Genomic DNA, 23,049 nt, shown 5'->3' on the forward strand with positions numbered 1-23,049 from the left:
GGGAATAGTGGAGCATCACATCTGCTGAGATAGGGAGGTTGTCGAGGAAGATGGTGAGGGTGACCACATAGAGGAGGAGGTGGACGAAGCCCGGACAGTGGATAAGAGCCGACACGCTGGGGGTCTCCTCATAGAATTTTGCTTCAGGGACAAGTAGGCCGCAGATCCACTAGCTCTCCCAACAAGGGGACTAACATCTCACCAGTTATGTGGAGCCAGCAGTCTGCTCCCATGCTGTTGCCAAGTGTCATGGGTAAAGCACTGAAGCTATTGGCCGGATCCTGCGCGTGATGATACCTCGCCTCAGCCGTGGATATCACTGAGTGCACCAAGCCATCCATCATGGTGCAGACATCTTAGCCCAGAATCTTCAGAGGTGACCACCAATGCACTCACTACTTCTAGGGCAACTTCCTGGGGATTTATTGGCCTGTTTGTGCTGTAGTGTTCTATGTTCTATATGTTCTATGTTCAATCCCATTAATTTCCCCAACACCATTTCTCTACTAATATTGATTTCCTTCAGTTCCTCTCTGTTACTGAACCTTATTTACTCCAACATTTCTGACATGTTATTTGTATCATTGAATCATACAGTGTAGAAAAAGTCCTTTAACTCATCGAGTCTGCATCTACAGTAACAACCACTAAAATCACATTAATCCCAATTTCCAGCACTTGTCCCACATCCTTGGATGCTCTGATGTTTCAAGTGCTCATCCAAATACTTTTTAAAGGTTGTAAGATTTCCAGCCTCCACTACCTTCCCAGGCAGCGCATTCCAGATTCTCACCAATCTCTGGATTTTTTTTCTCAAATCCTCTCTGAATCTCCTGCCCCTCACCCTGAAATTATGTCCCCTTGTGATTAACTCCTCAACCGAGGAGAACAGCTGCTTCCTATTCACCCTGTCCATACCCAGCAACACCTTAATTACGACCCCCCCCCCCCCCCCACCCCCCCACCCCCCCCTCAGCCTTCTCTGCTCTAAAGGAAACAATCCAGTCTCTCCTTATAGCTCGATGCTCCATCCCAGGAAACATCCTGGTGAATCTCCTCTGTAAATCCCTCAAATGCTCTCACATTCTTCCAATAGTGAGGAGTCCTCCTTTGTGAAAACAGAATGAAGGCATTGACTTATTCAATCATTTCTTTGTTCCATATAATAAATTCCCCTGTTTTTGACTGTAAGGGGCTAACATTTGTCTTCACCGATCTATTACTCTTCACGTGCCGATAGAAACTTCTACAGTCAGTTTGTATGTTTCCCCACAAGTTAATTCTCATACTCAACTTTCTCCTTTTTAATCAATGCCTTTTTGTTCCTTTGTTGTATTCAACATTGTCTCTGTATTTTCCTGACGATCTAACAGGACACAGCAATGTGCAGATGAAAGCTGATGTAACCAAAAATTTGTCACAGAGATACAATGGTATTATCAACACTTTAATCTAATCTAAACAGCAGCAAACACTGAATAGAGATTAATGTTAGCCTCAGATATGGATTATTTAATGAAAATACAGTATGTACTTATAGTTCCAAAACATTACCGTTACGATTTAATTAAGACTGTTGGGGCTGTGGGAAATCATTTCTCAAGCCATGCATTCCCTGCTGCTCTCCGCTTTCTAATCTGTGTTCCATTTAACAGAACTCTACATGTCATAGCAGATTACTGTTATCTGGCAGTAAAAATTCAGCAAAGCTCAGTAATTGGTAAGGAACTTTAAATTAAGTGCAGGCATGAAGGAGTCTCTGGCAGACAGTTATTTACTTATCTGACTCAAAGAGAGACTGGCTGTCAACATTTCTGTTCTCCCTGAGGCTCAGCATTCATGCATTAATCAAAAAGGATATACCAGTGTCTCTTGAATATGTAACATTTTTATATCTGAAAGTATTGGGGGAAGTGTGAGGTTTGCTCACTGAGAAAGGCCCTTAAAACAACAAATAAAATATTGCACAGAATGTGAAATATCACCAGAACAGCAGACAATGGGTCAGAGAGTAACTGGAGAGGGAAGGGATAAAGAAAGACATCAGATCCTGCCCTTTCGAATATGCCATTAGACAAATCGGCATTCAAAACAAATCCATTCTCTTCACCAGTGCTGACTGACTCATGTGTGCTGACAGCATTTTCTGTTTCTATTTCTGAGTTTAAGGAAGACTAAAGAGCAGCTTTCTTGTGTTATAACAACCAACAATGGTCCTTTTATCGATCACAACTTCCAATTGAAAGGAATCACTAATCTTCCTCCTAATCTCCACCGTTGGTAACTGACTCCTTACACTGCACCAGAATAACCATCCATGAGGGATAATGTGATGGGCCCCACATGGTGAAGACATCTGAAGGAAATGTTTGAGAACTGCCCAGATTTAAGGTTTAGGCTTTCAGTTCTGTTTCAGGATTGGAAATGGTACCCGAGCCGTTAATTTTGTGTCTGTGAAACAGCATCTAATTTAAAACTGTCCAGTCAGATACCTGCCACTGGCAAAATCTTCTCATGTTTACATCTTCGACCCCAGCTGAGATGTAAACTGGTGGCCCAGAAGGGGAAGCTGTTGTGTCTTTCACATCAGGAAAGACACAATTGTGTAATAGGTCTTTGGAAGCCTTTACCAAAATCCCTTTATTTACAATTCCAACAGCAGTGCCATCAGTCAGCAGTCTGTCTTCAGGAGTACCAGAGGAACTGACACTCCCGATTAAATACAAAGAAAAGACTCCCTGATTGGCCCATCAATTGACTGCTTAATCAGGGAGTTCATGCTCCAATTGGCCCAGCTCAATGGCCTGATTGAAGTGATCACACTCACCCTCCCCCAAGTCTGCGGACTCCTTGTAGTCCGGGTGCCTCACAGCTCTCTTTCTCTGTTTCCGCATCAGGTTGGAATCCTCCAGTCCGACGAGGGAAAGGAGTATCTGCTGGGTGCCCGTCGTGAAAGCCAGAGGGCCGGTTCGCCCTCTTCCTCTGCCAGGGGGACAGGTAGGTAGGCTTCATTCACTGTCTCCATCTCGGTCCCTGGGGTTATTCTGTCCAGGAGTGCCAGAGAAGTGAGACTAGCCCGTCAGGGAAGACTGTCCTTGTTCTTGGCCCACTGGTCGGAATCAACTCTGGGATGGGTGATGGCCTCTCTGATGTGTATCCGGTAGGATACCAGCCCCGTTCCTGCTATCCATGTGGGACAATTTGTGAAGTTCCTCATCCAGACCTTTTCTTCCACGTGGAAATGTCTCTCCCGGTGAATGTTGTAGTCGCCCCTGCAATGGGCCTCTTGGTGCTTCTCCACCTTCCTCCCAGATTTGGGAATAGGGAGCTCACCCTGGAGCGGATCCATCTGCCCGTGAGCAGTTTCATCGGTGCTATTCCCGTGGTGATGTGTGGGATTGTCCTGTAATCAAACAACCAGCGGGAGAGTTTGATGCTGTTTCTTTAGCCCGGCTTTTAAAGTCCTCTCTTTCCGAAAGCCCGTTCGACACTGGGTGATACGATGCTGTCCTGATGGGTCAAATTCTGTTCAATTTCATAAACCTGGTGACTTCTTGACTGGTGAAAGCTGATCTGTTTTCTGATACAAACACCTCTGGAATTCCGTGTGTCGGAAACGAGGAGTGGAGCTTCTCGATGGTTGTCGCTGCGTTGCCAAATTTGCCTTGTAAACATGCAACCATTTTGAGTGGGCATCTACTATTGTCAAGAACATGGAACCCATAAACGGGCCTGCAAAAGCAATGTGCAGTCGAGGCCATTCCCACTGGTGCAGCGGGGCTGCAGGTGGCACCTTCTGTCCTTGTTGGCATTCCTGGCACTGCCTCACCAATGTCGCTATATCTGAGTCCAAGCCTGGCCCCCAGCCAGCATCTTCATCTCAAACACTCCTGGGTGCCCATGATGTAATTTGGCCAGTATGGCCACACGGACTTGACTTGGGAGTTTTATGAGTATCAGGTCTTTTTGTGTCCACAGGTGTATGTTGTGTCTGACCCCTGGGAGGATACCCAGAAAACTCAGTTTCATCATGGTTTCCTTTACTCTGGGTACCAATGGTGGGGTGTTGGGCAATGGTAGCCTGCTTAGGGTGTTGGCATTTGCCACTTGAGCTCCCACTGCTCCAGCTGATGCTGCTATGCTGCTGGTAATAATGCCCAGAGCTGGATCTGGGCTGATGCTATTGATGGCATCACTTTGTCCTCTTTCAGTAAATTCAGTGATGATCAGTGAATTTCCACCCATACAGTTACTGGTGTGAAAATTACAGCCTCCATTCTGCTATTGCAAGGGTCTTGGAGACATGTGCCATTCTTCTCCGTTTTGCCACCTATGTGCTAGAACAGCAGCAACACCGTATGGAGTCGCATCACAAGTGAGCATCAACTCTTTCCTGGGGTCATAATGCGCTAAAACAACTACTGAGGAGAGTTGTTGACTTACTTTCTTAAAGGCCCAGTCTTGGTGACCATTCCCAGGCTTGCCTGCTTTTTGTGTAGCTGATGTAGGGGGTCCGAGATTGAGGCCCTGTTTTGTATGTATTTTCCACAATATGTCATCAGCCCTAAAAATGACAGTATCTCCTGGATGGTGCTGGGGGCTGGGGCAGATTTGATTGCCTGCACCTGATTGTCCAAAGGATGTAGACTTTGAAACCCAGACAGGTTACTTGTGGTACTAAGAAAACACATTTCTTCCACTTTATGCGCACACCGACTGCTGATAGCCTCCGAAGGACTTGCTCCAGGTTCTGCAGGTGTTTTCCCGGTGACGAGAACATCAACCAGGTAGCTGGTGACCTGTGCTAATCCTGTAGTATGTTCTCCATCATTCCCTGAAATATCTCACAGGCTGACGGTTGTCTTGAATACTGAAAAGGGCCCTGCAGTGTGCTGATTGTGGAAAATTTTTGTGAAGCTTTGTTGAGCTTCGGCTGTTAGTGTGACTCATGTCTCGTTTGGGGAATAAGATTCCTCTTGCCAGCTTTGCGTATAGATCCTCAATCCGGGGGATTGGGTATTTATCAAGTACCCAAAATCTTTACAAAGGCAAACCAAGCCATCTGACTTTAGAATAGGCACATGGCTGCCACCCATTCCACAAACTGGACCAGTTTTATGAATCCTTCACACTCCAATCTTTTGATTTCTGTGTCCACCTTTTCCCGTAATGTGAACGGTACCAGCTGGACCTTGCAAAATTTTGGGACTGCCTCTGGATCGACATGTAATCGCTTTTGCTCCCTTAATTGTTCCGAGTCCTTCTCGAAAAACCTCTGGGTATTTGAGCTGGGCTTCGCTCAGGCAATCATTTTCCAACTGAAAAAAAGTTTACCTGGTCTCATTGAATCTCCTTCTGTCCCAACACACTCGGTTTCGAACCTTCCACTACCATCAGCGATAGACTAACCAGTTGCTTTTCATAAGGAACAGGCACACGGGTCATGCCCAACACTCCCAGCAGTTCCCCTGCAAAAGTCCTCAGTCTTGCCAAAGTCTCAATTAGGGATAAGGGTTGGAGTCCAGCGCAAATTTTATCGAACACTGTTTCCCCTACCATGGATATGGCTGCACCTGTGTCCATTAATTCTGGACATCCATTCAGTCTTAATTTAATAGGTCCCGATTTGGTCATTGTTTTGCAAAGTAGTTGTTCCTCGTTGGAGAACAAAGAACAAAAAACAGCCCGGGAAACAGGCCCTTCGGCCCAACGAGCCCGCACTGCCATTTTAACATTACCAGTCCCCCCTCTACCCATGACCCTTATCTATGCTTATGGCATTCCACATTGAGGGAAAACTAATTTAGGGACAATTTATTACCTCCAATCAGCCTAATAGCACATCTTTGGGTGTGGGAGGAAACCAGAGCACCCGGAGAAAATCCACGAGGTAGGTGGAACTTCCAGGGTGTGTATTCTCCTGTACACCGACCTATGTGTCATTTTTCAAAATGTTAGTTATGGAACTTCGTTTTCCTTCTCCGACTCTTGAGGGTTTGAAAGTAGATAAGTCCCCTGGGCCGGACGGGATTTACCCTAGGATTCTCTGGGAGGCAAGAGAGGTGATTGCAGAGCCTCTGGCTCTGATCTTCAGGTCGTCGTTGGTCACAGGTATAGTGCCAGAAGACTGGAGGATAGCGAATGTTGTCCCATTGTTTAAGAAGGGGAACAGAGACTTCCCCGGGAATTATAGACCGGTGAGTCTTACTTCTGTTGTGGGCAAAGTATTAGAAAAAATTATTAGGGATAGGATTTATAGTTATTTAGAGAGTAATGGATTGATTGGAGATAGTCAGCATGGTTTTGTGAAGGGTAGGTCGTGCCTTACTAACCTTATTGAGTTTTTTGAAAAAGTGACCAAAGAGGTGGATGGGGGTAAGACAGTTGACGTGGTATATATGGACTTTAGTAAGGCGTTTGATAAGGTTCACCATGGAAGGCTTCTGCAGAAAATGCAGATGTATGGGATTGAGGGTGATCTAGTTAATTGGATCAGGAATTGGCTAGCTGATAGAAGACAGAGGGTGGTGGTTGATGGAAAGTATTCGTCATGGAGTTCGGTTACAAGTGGTGTGCCTCAGGGATCTGTTTTGGGGCCACTGCTGTTTGTAATTTTTATAAATGATCTGGATGAGGGTATAGAAGGATGGATTAGTAAATTTGCTGATGACACCAAAGTCGGAGGAGTGGTAGATAGTGAAGAGGGGTATCATAGTTTACAGAGAGACTTGGACAAGTTGCAGAGCTGGGCCGAGAGGTGGCAGATGGAGTTTAATGCGGAAAAGTGTGAGGTGATTCACTTTGGCAGGAACAAACAGATGTGTAGAGTATAGGGCTAATGGTAGGACTCTGAATAGTGTTGACGAACAGAGGGATCTAGGTGTATATGTGCATAGATCCCTGAAAGTTGGAAATCAAGTCGATAAGGTTGTTAGGAAGGCATACGGTGTCTTGGCGTTTATTGGTAGGGGGATTGAATTTAGGAGCCGCAACGTCATGTTGCAACTGTACAAAACTCTGGTGCGGCCGCACTTGGAGTATTGTGTACAGTTCTGGTCCCCACATTATAGGAAGGATGTGGAGGCATTGGAGAGGGTGCAGAGGAGGTTTACCAGGATGTTGCCTGGTATGGAGGGAAGGTCCTATGAGGAGAGACTGAGGGATTTGGGGTTGTTTTCGTTAGAAAGAAGGCGGCTAAGAGGGGATCTTATTGAAACATACAAGATGATTAGAGGTTTAGATAGGGTGGACAGTGATAGCCTTTTTCCTCGGATGGAGAAAGCTAGCACAAGGGGGCATAGCTTTAAATTAAGGGATGGTAGTTATAGGACGGATGTCAGAGGTAGGTTCTTTACCCAGAGGGTGGTGAGGGATTGGAATGCCCTGCCTGCTGCAGTTGTAGATGCGCCAAGTTTGGGGGCGTTTAAGAGGTCCACGGATAGGCTTATGGATGGAAAGGGATTGGTTTAGGTTAGAGGGTCATTGCTTTTTCCTTAATTGGTCGGCGCAACATCGTGGGCCGAAGGGCCTGTTCTGCGCTGTAATGTTCTACGTTTCTATGACTCAGGAAATTGGTAACAGTTGCAATGTCTTGTCCATCAGGATTCTGTAGCGGCTGCTGTGTCTCTAGACCTAATTCGGCTTTGTTTAGGAGCGGCACTGCGGGCAGATCTGGGTTCTCTTGTATCCGAATCCTAACTGAGGGTGTCTGCCCTGCAGTGGAGGTTCCTTAACTCAGTTGCACTGGTGTGGGTGACTGTCTCTATCGGAATGTCCTGTAACTCACGTGCTCCGTTTGCTGTTTTTTCCAAAGACAGAGCCAGCTGTAATGCTTGTTTGCAGTCCAACTTGGCCTCCACCAAGGCTGTTTTGTATGGTCATAATATTGATTTTGTACACCAATTGGTCTCGGAGCAAGTCATTTAATGTCAATCCCAATTCGTAAAACCTCTGCTAATTGCCTTGATCTTATCAGGAAACTAGTGACTGCCTCCCCATCTCACAGAATGCTGAGTAAAACCAACATCTTCGCAGGATCAGAGATGGCTTCGGGTCAGAATACTCAGAATACATCAATTCCTGGAAGGTTTTTGTGTCCGCTGCATCCAGAATGGTTAAACTGTGCGTAACAGTGAAAGCTGCCGGTCCACAAGCGGTCAGCAAAATAACCCGCTGTTTTTCACCTGAAGCTACGTCGTTAGCTCTGAAGAAATACCTCATCTGTCCTCCATATTGGGCCTAGTCTTCCAAGGCAGGAGCAAAAGAATCCAATTTCCCAAATAGAAGAAGGTTTGCCAGGCAATGGCTTACCCCCAACTTGTAGCAGCTGATTGTGAACAAATTTCTTCAGGTTTTTTTTTACCTCACCCTGGATCCCCTGTTATTTAACCTTATGCAACAACCTATCATGTGGTATCTTGTGAAAGGCCTTGTTAAAATCCATGTAGACAACATCAACTGCACTGCCCTCACCCATCTTCTTGGTCACCCTCCAAAAGACTCAATCAAATTTGTGAGACGTGATTTTCCACTCACAAAGCCCTTGCGTCTCTAAATCCTCTAGATCCAATCGTGTCGTTGTGTTTGCTTAATCCTGGACCAGCAGATGGGCACCACAACAGCTCAGTGACTATCACTGATTGCTGTGCAGATACATGGATTTGGGCCGGTGTCTGTGGGAGTTTGCGCATTCTCCCCGAGGTTGCGTGGGTTTTCTCCGGGTGCTCCGGTTTCCTCCCACACCCCAAAGATGTGCTCTTAGGCTGATTGGTGTAACAAATTGTCCCTAAATTATTCTCCCCTGAATCTGGTTTCCAATGGGGGTACCATACGCATACACACGGGTCAAGGTAGGTGTAGGAAAATGCTTTAAGATGGCGGCGCGGGCTCGTTGGGCCGAAGGGCCTGTTTCCTGTGCTGTGTTGTTCTTTGTTCTTTAACACCACTAGTCACAGACCTCCAATCAGAAAAAGACCCCTCCACTGTTACTCTCTGTCTTCAATGGCCAAGCCAGTTCTCCACTCATCTAGCTAGCTCACCTTTTATCCCGTGAGATTTAAATCTCCTTTTGCACCAGCTTGCCATGAGGGACCTTATCAAATGCTTTACTAAAATCCATGTAGGCGACATCCACAGCCCTTGCCTCGTCAATCATTTTTGTCACCTCCTCAAAAAACTCAATCAAATCTGTGAGGCATGACCTTCCTCGTATAAAACTATGCTGTCTATCACTAAGAGACTATTCAGTTCTAAATGTGTATCGAATCTATCTCTAAGAATCTTCTCCAACAATTTTGCTACCATGGTTGTCAAGCTCACTGGCCTATAATTATCCTTGCTACACTTCTTAAGTAACGGGACCACATTTGCTATCCTCCGATCCTCTGGGACCTCACCTGTGTTCAATGAAGAAATAAAGATTTCTGTTACAGGCCCAGCAATTTCATCTCTTGTCTCTCTCAGTAATCTAGGGCAGATGCCATCTGGCCTTGGGGATTTGTCTATCGTAAGGCTTCCTAAACGTCCTCCCTTGTAATTGAGATTTTCTCTAACGGGTCAACACATCCCTCTGAGACACTCCCAGTCAATGTGTTCCTCTCCTTTGTGAATATTGATACAAAGTATTAATTTAGGATCTCACCTACTTCCTTGGATTCCAAGTATAATTCCCCTCCTTTGTTCTTGAGAGGTCTGACTCTTTCTCTGACAACCCTCTTTGTCCCTAATGTACGTATAAAATGCCTTGGGATTCTCTTCAATCCTGTCTGCCAAGGACATTTCATGACCCCTTTTTGCCCTTCTAACTCCCTGTTTGAGTTTTTTCTACTCTGTCTGTATTCCTCCATTGCTTCATCTGTTTTTAGCTGCCTAGACCTTATCTGTGCCTCTCTTTTCCTTTTTGATTAGACCCACAATTTCCCAGGTTATCCACAGCTCTCGAATCCTACCTTTCCTGTCCTTCCTTTTCACATGCACATACCTGTCCTCAACCAAAATTAGCTGTAATTTATCAAAATTCACTGGACTGAGGGGATTGGAAAACAGCTAATGTAACACCGCTTTTAAAAAGGGAACATAGAACATAACAGCGCAGAACAGGCCCTTCGGCCCACGATGTTGCGCCGACCAGTCAAAAAACAATGACCCTCTAACCTAAACCAAACCCTTTCCATCCATAAACCTATCCACGGATCTCTTAAACGCCCCCAAACTAGGCGCATTTACAACCGCAGCAGGCAGGGCATTCCAATCCCTCACCACCCTCTGGGTAAAGAACCTACCCCTGACATCCGTCCTATAACTATCCCCCCTTAATTTAAAGCTATGCCCCCTCGTGCTAGCTTTCTCCATCCGAGGAAAAAGGCTATCACTGTCCACCCTATCTAAACCTCTAATCATCTTACATGCTTCAATAAGGTTCCCTCGCAGCCGCCTTCTTTCTAACGAAAACAACCTCAAATCCCTCAGTCTCTCCTCCATACCAGGCAACATCCTAGTAAACCTCCTCTGCACCCTCTCCAAAGCCTCCACAACCTTCCTATAATGTGGGGACCAGAACTGCACACAATACTCCAAGTGCGGACGCACCAGAATTTTGTACAGAGGTAGAGAAAAGGCGGGTAACTACAGGCCGGTTAGCTTAATGTTCATAGTTGGGAAAATGCTGGAATCTATCATTAAGGAATAAATAGCAGGACACCTGGAAAAGAATGATTCAGTCAAAAGATGCAGCACGGATTCATGAAGGGAAAGTCGTGTTTGAAGAATTTACTGGGTTTTTATGAAGATGTAACGAGTGCGGTTAACAGAGGGGATGTGGATGTGGTGTTTTTAGATTTCCAGAAAGCATTCGATAAGGTGCCTCACAAAAGGTTGCTGCAGAAGATAAAGGCACACGGAGTTGGGGGTAAAGTGTTAGCGTAGATTGAGGATTGGTTATCTAACAGAAAGCAGAGAGTTAGAATAAATGGGTGCTTTTCTGGTTGGTGGTTGGTGACTAGTGGAGTGCCGAGTGCTGGGACCTCAACTGTTTACCATATACATAGACGATCTGGAGGAGGGGACCGAGTGTAGGGTAACAAAGTTTGCAGATGACACAAAGATGAGTCGGAAAGTATGGAGGACACAGAAAGTCTGCAGAGAGATTTGGGTAGGCAAAGTGAGTGGATGAGGATCTGGCAGATGGAGTATAACGTTGGCAAGTGTGAGGTTATCCACTTTGGAAGGAATAATAGTAAAATGGACTATTATTTACATGGTGAAAAATTACAACATGCTACTGTGCAGAGGGACCTGGGGGTCCTTGTGCATGAATCATAAAAACTCAGTTTGCAGGTGCAGCAGGTGATCAAGAAGGCGAATGCAATGTTGGCCTTTATCACGAGGGGGATGGAGTGTAAAAGCAGGGAGGTCTTGCTGCAAGTGTACAAGGTAGTGGTGACGCTGCACTTAGAGTACTGTGTACAATTTTGGTCCCCTTATTTAAGAAAGGATATATTAGTTTTGGGGGGGGGTGCAGAGAAGGTTCACCAGGTTAATTCCAGAGATGAGGGGGTTACCTTATGAGGAGAGATTGAGTAGACTGGGCTCATTGGAGTTTAGAAGGCTGAGGGGAGATCTTACAGAGATATATAAGATAACGAAGGGGCTAGACAGGGTAGAAGCAGTGAGATTATTTCTACTTAGAATGGAAACAAGAACTTGGGGGCACAGCCTCAAAATAAGGGGGGGGGCGTCAATTTAGAACAGAGTTGAGGAGGAACTTCTCCCAGAGGGTAATGAATCTTTGGAATTCTCTGCCCATTGAAGCAGTGGAGGCTACCTCGTTGAATGTGTTTAAGTCACAGGTAGATAGATTTCTGATCAATAAGGGAATTAAGGGTTATGGGGAGCAGGCAGGTGAGTGGAACTGATCCACTATCAGATCAGCCATGATCTTATTGAATGGCGGGGCAGGCCCGAAGGGCTAGATGGCCTACTCCTGCTCCTGTTTCTTGTGTTCTATCAACTGCTCCTTAAAAGACTCCCACATGCCAGATGTGAACTTACCCTCGAACAGCCTCTCCCAATCAACAGCCACCAAATCCTGCCTAATCCAGCTGTAATTAGCCTTCCCCCAGTTCAGCACTTTACCCATAGGACAACACTCATCCTTTTCCTTGACTATCCAAAAGTTTACAGAATTATGGTCACTGTTCGCCACATGTTCCCCCACTGAAACTTTGATGACCTGACCAGGCTTATTCCCCAGTACTAGGTCCAGTATAGCTCCCTCTCTAGTTGGAGTATCAACATATTGTTCCAAAGAACCTTCCTGGACACATTTTATGAATTCCTCTCCGTTCAGACCTCCAGCCCTAAGGAATTTCCCGTCTATATGGGGGAAATTAAATTCGCCCATTACAACAACCCTATTTTTACCACACCTGTCCAGAATCTCCTTACATATCCGTTCCTCAACTTCCCATGGGCTGTTGGGAGGCCTGTAGTATACCCCCAGCATAGTGACTGCACACTTCCTGTTTCTCAGCTCCACCCACAGTGACTCGTTACATGACCCCTCTAAATTGTCCACCCTCTGTACCGCTGTAATATGCTCCCTAACCAGTATCGCTACTCCCCCACCTCTTCTAACCCCTCCTCTGTCTCGCCTAAAACACTTATACCCCGGAATATTTAGCTGCCAGTCCTGTCCTTTTAACCAAGTCTCTGTCATTGCAGCCACATCCAAATTCCGTGCATGTATTAAGGCTCTAAGTTCATCTGTTTTACCCGTTACACTCCTTGCATTGAAGCAGATGCACTCCAGACCTCCAAGCCCACTGAGTTCACCCTCCCCCAGACTACTCTTCTTCTTAGGCCCACTGAGTTTGCACTGATCACAATTTCACCCAGACCCTACTCCCATAACCTCATATATTTACCCTGCTATCCCCCATCTCATATCAGGCTCAATTTAGCATGGCGAATCAATCTAACCCGCATATCTTTGGACTGTGGTTCAGTCTGTCATATGGCCCCCTCCTTCAAACCTTAATGCAATCTATAAACTGTTCCACAGATTGTAAACGTTGCTCTTTGTCATCGCAATTCTTTTATTTTCCAAAAAGATATTTAATGCAGAGTGGGTACTCACTCCAGAGGGAGGGTGGGCTGTCCATCCCAGCTCAGCTGTTGCTGTTGTAGAATCCATCAGCGTTTCTGTGTAAAAAATAGGAGAAGTTAATGAACTGAAGTCACCTGGCAGCTGGTATTCCAGAGCCTGGCTGTTCTCGTCACTGTTTATGTTCTGTGTACAGAGATAAAGCACTAGACTTATCACAGACTCAGGCTTTTATAAGCCCACAGTTTATTTAATCAGGGTTTGTGATGAACCTCACCGCCTGCCACCATCAATCCTCACAGCCCTGTCAATCCGTCTCACTAATCGACAGTGTAACTCTCTCTCTAATCTCCCCTTTATTACACTGTAACAACTTCACTATTTTCCCATCCATTACAGGCTAACGCTCTTTCTGATCTCGTCTCTTACAATGTAATATTGTCCCTAATCTCTTGTCTATTACAGCCTAATGTTCTCATTAGTTTAAAAGAGTTTCAGATCCTTAGATATATACAAAGACCTGGTTCTATTTACTCTGTAGCAGTGCAGACTTGTGGCTAACCTGCCAGAGGTTGGTGAAAGATTGAGAGAGCTGGATATCATGTATAATATTCCAGTTTAACAGACTGAGAGGAGCAGGGGACGAGTTTAAACTGTGTAAAAGACTGGATGTTGGGTGGTTTTAATCTCTCAGAGCGCAGAAAATCTCTGGAATGGGTTTCTGATTGGTGCAGTCTTGGAGAGAGGGAGTTACACTGTTCACTGAGACAGACTTACAAATAGGATGGGAAGAGAGGAATACGGTCTCCGGAGGGATAGGTGGCTTTAGTTCAGTCGGGCAGCATGGTCAGTGCAGGTTTGGAGGGCCGAAGGCTCTGTTCCTGTGCTGTAATTTTCTTTGTTCTTTGACCGGTCTCTAAGGATTGATGGAGGTAGCTGTGTGAGGGCAAGGGTGCATTGTGTAGAAGTGATGTGTCTATAATTCTAAATCCATGTTACTGTCGAGCTAGTTATTGTTGGGGGGGTGAAGGGGAGTGGAGGAGGGTGGGGGGGGGAACAGGGGGTGGTCGGGGGGGGGGAACAGGGGATGGTGGGGAGGAGGGGTGGGGGTGGGGGGGGCGAGCAGGAAATGTCCCAAGTGTTTTTTTCTTTTTTTCACCTCATATTTGGCTTCCCCAGGATGCTGTGGGAGAGCAGGGGGCAGTTGTGGTTGCTAAGGAAACATTCATCAGGATAGATGTGGAACTGGCTGTTTCTTTCCCTGTCCATCAATCTTGTGTTCCCAGTCTGTTGCAGTGTATTGCTCACTTTCTCCTTTACAGAGTATTACAGCCTGTCTCAGCAAAATGGCCAATTTGGTGACTAAAAGCAAACAAATATAGAAGGCCATCCTGAGCTCGGCCAGGAATGTCCTGGTTCCAGCACACATTAGACTGCACGTTAACCGAGCTTGTCCTCTGGCTTTGGGAGAGGGCAGTGGGGAGAAGCTGATGGAGAGCAGGAAATCTGTGTGATGTGGATGGAGGGGCCTTTGTGGTGAGTTGGGGTTAGATCAGAGGCCTTGCGGGGAAAGGTCAAACAGACCCTGGGTGGACTGCCTGATTGTGGGGATGTCCAGGCAGGGGCGCTGGTTCCAGTAGCCCAGTGGAAAGCCAGGTGACAATGCTCACCTGGGATTGGCTGCTGGCTGAAATTTCAAATCGGGCTTGAGGTGCCAGGTCGAATGACCTGCTTCCTCCCACTGTTAAAACTAACAGCGGGCAGCTTGAAGGCAGATTGGGGTCACATTGAAGAAATTGGGGCTCTTTTCCCTTGAAAACGCCGACTGAGGGGGGATCTAATAGAGGTATATAAGATTATGAAGGGTATAGATAGTGTAAACAGAGGTAAGCTATTTCCTATAATAGAGACACGTAGGACAAGGGGCCATGGACTTAAGGTGAGGGGGGAGCGGTACAACACAGATATTAGAGGGAGGTTTTTCACACAGAGGGTAGTGGGGGTATGGAATGCTCTGCCAAGTAAGGTGGTGGAGGCAAACACACTAGAGTCCTTTAAGAGTAACTTAGACAGGCACATGACTGGGTTGGAGATGGGTGGATATAGGAGAACCTTTTAAATAAGGGTCATCAGCATTGGGGCGTCCCTGGTAATGGAAATGGATATGGTACAATAATAATGTTTTTCCTCTTTTCATTCACAGGTTTTAAGTCGGTCCACCTCGTGTCCAACGAGGGGCATACACGCGATGGGTGGTACTGGGGCTGCTCTTGGTTGTACGAGATTGGCCTAGTGCTTCATGTTGTTAGTGTGTGCTTAAACCGGACCAGATACTGGGCAAGACGACAGCTCAGTGACTATCGCTGATTGCTGTGCAGACACATGGATTTGGGCCAGTGTCTGTGGGAGTTTGCGCATTCTCCCCATGCTTGCGTGGGTTTCCTCCGGGTGCTCCGGTTTCCTCCCACACCCCAAAGATGTGCTGTTAGGCTGATTGGCAGGAATAAATTGTCCCTAAATCAGTTTCCCTTAATCTGGATGGCCATAAAACATTAGACAGGGGTTGTGGGTGGAGAGAGGGACTGGTGGTGTTGAGATGGCGGCGCGGGCTCGTTGGGCCGAAGGGCCTGTTTCCCGGGCTGGTTTTGTTCTTTGTTCAGATACAGACACTGAACATTCTATCCCACCTGATCTAAGCCTTCCTGTTTTTGAGGTTTAAAATTCCCCCAATTGTTAAGTTCCACTAAATTCACAATCACCGCTAAGTAGAAAGCAAACGGTGTGAAATTAGAGGCTTTGAACGATCTAATCCAGTCACAGTCCTTTGACATTCTAACACTTTTCAACCATCAATTTCTACTGCAGTTTGATACAGTTGAATATGTAAGACATTAAAATAATAGAAAACTTCAGACAATACATTAAAACATCAAACATTGAGATGTACTGACTGAAACCATTCTGATATAATCTAAACCTAATGAATCAAACAGGTGATTGAATTTGCCGTGTATTGTTTGAAGGATTGTCATCATGCATATTGTCAATGGACAGGGGGTCACATGGATTGAGACAGATACAATCTGTGAAGTGTAATGAACTAAGTCGATTGTTCTTGTTTTTTTTACTGTCATTAAACTAAATTCAGATATTTCCTTCCAGTACATTCCAATAAACTGAAACCAAAATCATCCTGAAGAGCTGAGTGCCAATCACTGCCCTGGAGCACAGGAGAATTGGACCTGACCAAATGCCTTTTCATTCTGGCACAGGGATCCAAGACATTTTCTCTTCAAAAGAAAGCAGGGTATTTATAAAGAGCCTTTTCACCCTGTCACAATGTCCTAGAGAGCTCTCCAGCCAATGAAGTACTTTTAAAGTGTCGTCACTGTCACGGTGGAGGAAATGCAAGATGCAGTAATGAGATAATGACCAGTTTATCAGATCACATTCACTCTCAGTCTACTCACAGTTATAAGCATAAAATTTATCAAAGGAAAATGCAAAGCTACATCAAGACCCAGAAACTACTGACAAAGAGCAGGACAGATTCTCTTCAATCCATTGAACCATCCACACAGATAGAATCTTCTCTCCAGAGATAAACTCATTCAGATTGATTGCTGGGTGAGTTGTGATGGCCTTTACTCATTCCATCTTTCATTATAATGACATATATTATTATGACATATATTTGGTTTCTGATCCTGGGCATGTTTTTTGCTTTTGTGTCACCAGTCATATACATAAAGCAAATTTTTATACATAAAGCATAATACATAAATTTTTATACATTTAATACATATACATAAAGCACATACAACAAGCAAGTTTTTGATAAGAGAGGGGATTAAGGGTTATGGGGAGAGGGCGGGAAAGTGGAACCGAGACACGACAGATCAGCCATGATCTTATTGAATGGTGGGGCAGGCTCGAGGGGCTAGATGGCCTACTCCTGCTCCTATTTCTTATGTTCTTATGTTCAAATAACAGGATCTCTACTAACTGCAGCCTGACACAGACCAACTACTGGGGTAAATGTAGAAGAGGATTCAGACCAGACTGAGACCACTGCAGTTTACCAGCTGGCTGGAAAATGTCAGCTGCAGTCCATGTAATCCCACCTTCAGTGGTTGGAAGAACATGCATAGTATCAGAGTTATAATCTGATTATAAGCCCACAGACAATTTGATTTAACAATAAACACATCAATAAATGATATTCAGTGAATCTTATTTACAGTAATTAATATTTTACCAAACACAAAGGTTTAAGGTGAGAGGGAAAGATTTAAAAGAGACCTGAGGAGCAACTTCTTCACGCAGAAGCTGATGAGTGTATGGGGTGAGCTGCCAGAGGGAGTGGTAGAGGCAGGTACAATTACAACATTTAAAAGACATTTGGACAGATACATGGATGGGAAAGGTTTATGGGCCAAACGCAGGCAAGTGGGACTACTTCAGTTTGGGAAACCTGGCTGGCCTGGATGAATTGGGCTGAAGGGCCTGTTTCCGTGCTGTATATAACTCTAAAATCATTGTCCTGCACTGTCCCTTGAAAGCGATCTTTGCAATTGTCTGACTCGTTTCTTCGTGGTAAATGCTGGCTCGCCCTGCCCTCAGCACCTATCAGACTCTCAACAAAGAATCAAATCTACAGCCACAATCAGGAGCTCACTGATAAAAAGGGTTACCAGTTCCATCCTCTTACAGACACAACCTATTTCTTCACATGGGATCAAAAGAAAAATACTGTAGATACTGGAAATCTGAAACAAAAACAGAAAATGCTGAATAACCTCAGCAGGTCCTGCAGCTTCTGAGGAGAGAAACAGAGTTCAAGTTTTGAGTCAAAATGACCCATCCACAGAACTGTTCCGTAAAAGGGTAATTTAGATTCGAAACATTAACTCTGTTTCTTGTCACATAGGATGTTGGTAAATCATATATATTTCCAAAAGAAGGCTGCCAGACAGTTCATGAATCATACCGAACATCTGACTGAGACAGGATAATATGATACACTGCTGATTCATGTCAGATATTCTGACCCTCGAAATCCAATCCCCTGCCCACAAATGTTAACATCAACTTGTCAAGACTTTTCTCAATGACCAAGCTCTGTGGGTGTGAACATTCTGCTGGACTCATGGTATATTCTCAAAAAACAAAATCAGCTAACTAGGGACCATTTTAAATCCTGTTTGTAAAGGAATATAATAAAATACTGGGGACAGAAATCCTGATTTCAAGTCACATCTTGACATCGTGACTCGGGATAGCTGCTTATGCACAAAACATTTCCTCTCGCATACCGACTCCTCTGAAGTATTCACTCCTGCGACTATAACTTGGTTTAAATTACGTTTCAATCCGGACATCACCCTGTCTTGTTCTCTACTTCACAATCTCGAATGGCAGACTTTAGAAAGAAGGAAAAGCATGAATTTCTGCAGCACTTTCACAGCACCAATACACTTTATAGCTAAAGCATTATTTTGAAATGTGGTCACCATTACAATATAGAGAAATGGGCAATTAATTTATTTACAGCAATAAGAATATGACATTAATCTGCCTTAGTGATGAAAGAATAAATATTGGCCTAAAGCCTGGGGAGAACACTGGCTGCGAGATCTGTAACATTCACCAAACAGAGAGAAAATAGGGTCTTTGTTTAATGCCTCATCAGAAAGAGACATCTCCAAAAATGCTGCTGCACTCCCACATTATTGTAGTGGAGCAAGGTCAGTCTGGATTGTAAATTTAAATCCTATACTTGTGTTTGAAATTGTAGCGCTCTACACTGGGTAAAATTGAGGTAGATTGACAATAAAGAGGACAGAGGAAAGAGAAATGGTGTTGAGGGAGAAATAGCGAGTGGAGCAGCAACAATTCTCCAGGTCTGTAATTAGGAATGATATTCAGCCTGCTCCTGCTCCCAGACTGTTCTGGCAGAAACTTCAATAGATTAAGCGGCAGTGTAAAGCCTCGAACAGATGTTCCATATGACTCTGATATATTGTGAGTAAGCGTTAATGAGAATGAAATACAGCAAAGAAAATAGTATTAAAATGGGACATGATTTCAAATACTGTGCTAGTGTTGTCCAGGTGCTATGTATGTCTTGTATAGGTGCTGTATATGTGCTGTGTATGTGTTGTATATGTGCTGTGTATGTGTTGTATATGTGCTGTGAATGTGTTGTGCAGGTTCTGTGCATGTATTGTCTGGTGCTGTGTCTGTGTTTTACAGGTTGTGGCTGTGTCGTACAAGTACTGTGCACGTGTTGTACAGATGCTGTGTATGTACTGTATAGGTGCTACGTGTGTTGTACAGGGGCTGTGTATATGTTGTACAGATGCTGTGTATGTGTTATACAGGTGCTGTGAATGTGTTGTGCAGGTACCGTGTATGCGTTGTCCAGATGCTGTGTACGTGTTGTTCAGGTGTTGTGTGTGTTGGAAAGGTGCATCAGCAAATCAAACTATTTCACAATGCTTTCTTTATCGCCATTCACCTGAAATGTTCCTGAGGGTGATTGTCTGAGGACCGGATTGTCCACCTCGGTTGTAAACAGTAGCACCTCTCACTAATTGTTGAACTTAGGAACCTGAGCTTCTGTCCAACAACATCCAGCTCTACTCTTCCACTGCTCTGTCCACACCCTTCCTCAGCTAGACCCTGCAAATTCTAACGTCATCTCTTTTCTGGTGCTGGACACTAACTCTGAGCCCTTTCCTCCCAAACACTCACTGACACCGATCAATATCATGTAAAAGCTAAACATCATGTTAGATCCTGAATAAGGCTCGAATTCCTGAACAAAGATTCCGTTTATCCCAGTTTCACGGATGCCATCCCCCTGCCCCCCCCACATAACCACAATCCTCTACCAATGAAGCACTGATTTAGGCTCTTAGTTGAGTGCTGTCGTGGAGCGATTCAAAGTGAGGATGTGCAAATGCTACTGTTTCTCCCGCAGGCTCTGCTGTTCTTCTAATTTAATATTATCCTGTAAAGCGCCTTCAATTCATTTAAATTCTATCAAGTTGCAAATTCAGCTTAGGAAGTTTAATGGCAATTCTTTATATAATTATAATATTGTGATTGACAAGTGTTCTGAAACCTTGATCACTATTTTCTTTGTTTGTTGGGATTGGGAAGAACGTGGCTGGTTTCAGGATCCAATATCTGAGCTCTGAGAGCCCAGAGCTGAAAAGATCTGAAATGTATTTATTCAAACCATTAGATATACCCAGGGATCTCAGCCCCAGGAATGTACATCTTTGTAGCTTTGGCATTCTGTGCACACTCAAAGCTGATTAAAACTTGAGAAGCTGGTGCAAGCACATGGAGATCACATCAACCTTTATGCCCACATGAATGATTTAATAAGGCACAAGGGAAATATGCTCCACCACAAACTGTTCCACTTGGGGAGCCTGAGTGTTTATATGTAAACAGACCTGCAAGCTGGAGCTGGCGAGAATCCTGGGTGCTTATAACATGACATGAAGGAAAGAGCGAACCAGAATTTACCAAAATAGTTATTAATCTCTGTCTCAGCTGCTGTAAACAACACCCTATAATGTGCAGTCTGTTACAGAACTATAATTATACCAATAATGAGATAGATTAGGTGTTGCACAAAATGCTAATTGCTGGAATCATTTGCAGCTTCAGTGGAGGAGCTGTAGTTATTTAATGTGTTTATAAATAATCGATGTGAGTAGTGATGATCTACACCTATTCATTAGGCAGGGGACGTGTACACATCAGCATTTTATTGGTTAACCAAGGCACAGTATTGAGCTTCTTCCAGCACTATCAATTCTTGATAAAATGATTCCTAATTTGGAGAGCACTTTTGGTGGCTCACAGTCATCCCTCACAGGACGATTACAGAACAGGAGGACATTAAGCCCACTGTGTCCAAATCAGCTCCCCAAATAGATTCTCATGTGAACATGTAGCTTAAACTTCACTTCAGTAATACAGATTTTTTAAAAAGTATTGTTCATATTAACATCACAGATGAATTAAATGAATGATTAAAACATGGATGATGACTCGATTCCTGGATGGAAGAGTTTGATCAATGTTTCTGCCCAGTTGGTTCCTGTATTGACAGTGGACGGGTTGAGAGTTGAAGTTGTATCAGAGTCAGGGAGCCGGGGCAAATTCCATCAAGGATTCCAGATAGAAACAGAACTCTAATTGCAGATTATAATACTGATCAGTTGAGGACCTGTGCAGTGTGGGGACTGCCTGCTTACTTCTGGGCCGTTTCCACAGAAGGAGGAGGAAGTGAAAGGGAAAGGGAACCCAGGCAGAACCCTTCTCTCCATAAATAAACCAGTTGGACTTTAACCTGTGAAACTACTTACTGTCCCTACCCCAGCCCAACGCCGGCGACTCCATCACGCCCATAAAGGAATCATCCGAGTGAAGCTTCAGGAACCACAGCCTCAATTTGCCATTTACTGAAGGTCCCCACGTCTCTCATTCCACCCATCACTGATTACCATCGAATTAAAAGATAAAACCCAGCACACATTTACCAACTAATCAGGTCGTATTTCATACAAAACTCAATAACCACCCTCGTACCTTCCCTTCATACTTATCCGCTCTGTCCTCATGTTTCTGGACTCTGCTACCCCAGTGGCTGCAGAATGGCTGCTGACTTTCACTGGGAGAGGCCGCAGATTCAGGACAACCCCGTGCAGCTTTCCTTCTTAAAGCTTAGCTGTGGGTTTTGACATGGGCAGCAGCAGCAGTCTGAGCTGGCAGACTGGCAAACAACGGCAAGGGCACTGGCAGGGTGGCAGCAGGGGGTGGAGAGGGAGTGAGTATGAGTGGTCTTTGTGGAGGATATATCCTCTCTTCCTGAGAACAAACAGCAAGTTTCATAGAGCCACTGGCACTCTCCGAGTGGCATCTCGGTAATCTCTGCTGGATAAATTACTGGATTACTGGGTATTCTGCAACTCCTTTTAGACAATATAGTCCACGGCCCCGATAACAGAGTTTGGAGCTTTGACACTAGCGAGCTGCAATATCCTGTCCAGCTCCATCATGATTTTAAACTTCTCTATCAAATTTTCTCTTCGCCTTCTTCTCTCCAAGGAGAATAGTCCAATCTCTCCAATCCACATCACTGAAGTTTCCTATCTCTGGAACTATTCTTGTAAATCTCTTCTGCATTCTCTCCAATGTGTTCACATAGTGTGGTGCCCAGAACTCTACACAACATTCCAGCTGAGGTCTAACTATTGTCTTGTAATGTCTTGCTCAGGATAATCTCCTTACTCTTATACTCTATGGTCTTAATGCTTTATTAACTGTTCTCTCCACTTGTGTCACCATCTTTAATGATCTATGCACAGACACAACCAGATCCCTCTGCCCTGTACCCCTTTAAAACTTTTACCCCATATTTTGCATTGTCTCTGCATGTTCTTCCTCCCAAAATCCATCTTCTCATACTTCTCCACATTGAACTTCATCTGTCACCTTTCTGCCCACTCTACCAACTTTTTAATTCCGCACTGTCCTCTTCACAGTATAAAATGCATCCAAAGTTTTGTATCATCTGCAAACTTTGAAACTATCCCCTGCTCACCAAGATCTAGATCATTAACATATATCAGGAAAAGCAAGGGTGCCGATACCAACTCCTAGGGAATGCCACTACAAACCTTTCTCCAGCTCGAAAAATATCCATTGACCATTACTCTTTGCTTCTTATTATTCAGCCAATTCCATATCCATGTTGCTACTGGTTATTTTATACCATGAGCTACAACTTATCTCTTAAGTCTGTTGTGTGACATTGTATCGAAAGTCTTTTGAAAGGCCAAGTACATCACATCAACAGCATTACCCTCATCAGCCCTTTCTGTTAATTCTTCAAAACTCCAGCAAATTTCCCCTTTAGAAAT

General features: G+C 44.6%; 1 protein-coding gene across 2 annotated transcripts in view; it reads right to left on the minus strand.

The window, feature by feature from the left end:
- Positions 1-23,049, minus strand: part of LOC145335786 (ephrin type-B receptor 2) — a 606,760-nt gene that overhangs the window by 324,335 nt on the left and 259,376 nt on the right. For both annotated transcript variants that reach the window (XM_080181518.1, XM_080181517.1), the window contains exon 2: positions 13,136-13,200. In XM_080181518.1, coding sequence (XP_080037644.1) covers positions 13,136-13,200 — 65 coding nt within the window. The remainder of the gene's footprint in view (positions 1-13,135; positions 13,201-23,049) is intronic.

The sequence above is a fragment of the Carcharhinus amblyrhynchos genome, unplaced genomic scaffold, assembly GCF_965287045.1.
Source record: "Carcharhinus amblyrhynchos unplaced genomic scaffold, sCarAmb.v2.hapA scaffold_41, whole genome shotgun sequence".
NCBI classification, from domain to species: domain Eukaryota; kingdom Metazoa; phylum Chordata; class Chondrichthyes; order Carcharhiniformes; family Carcharhinidae; genus Carcharhinus; species Carcharhinus amblyrhynchos.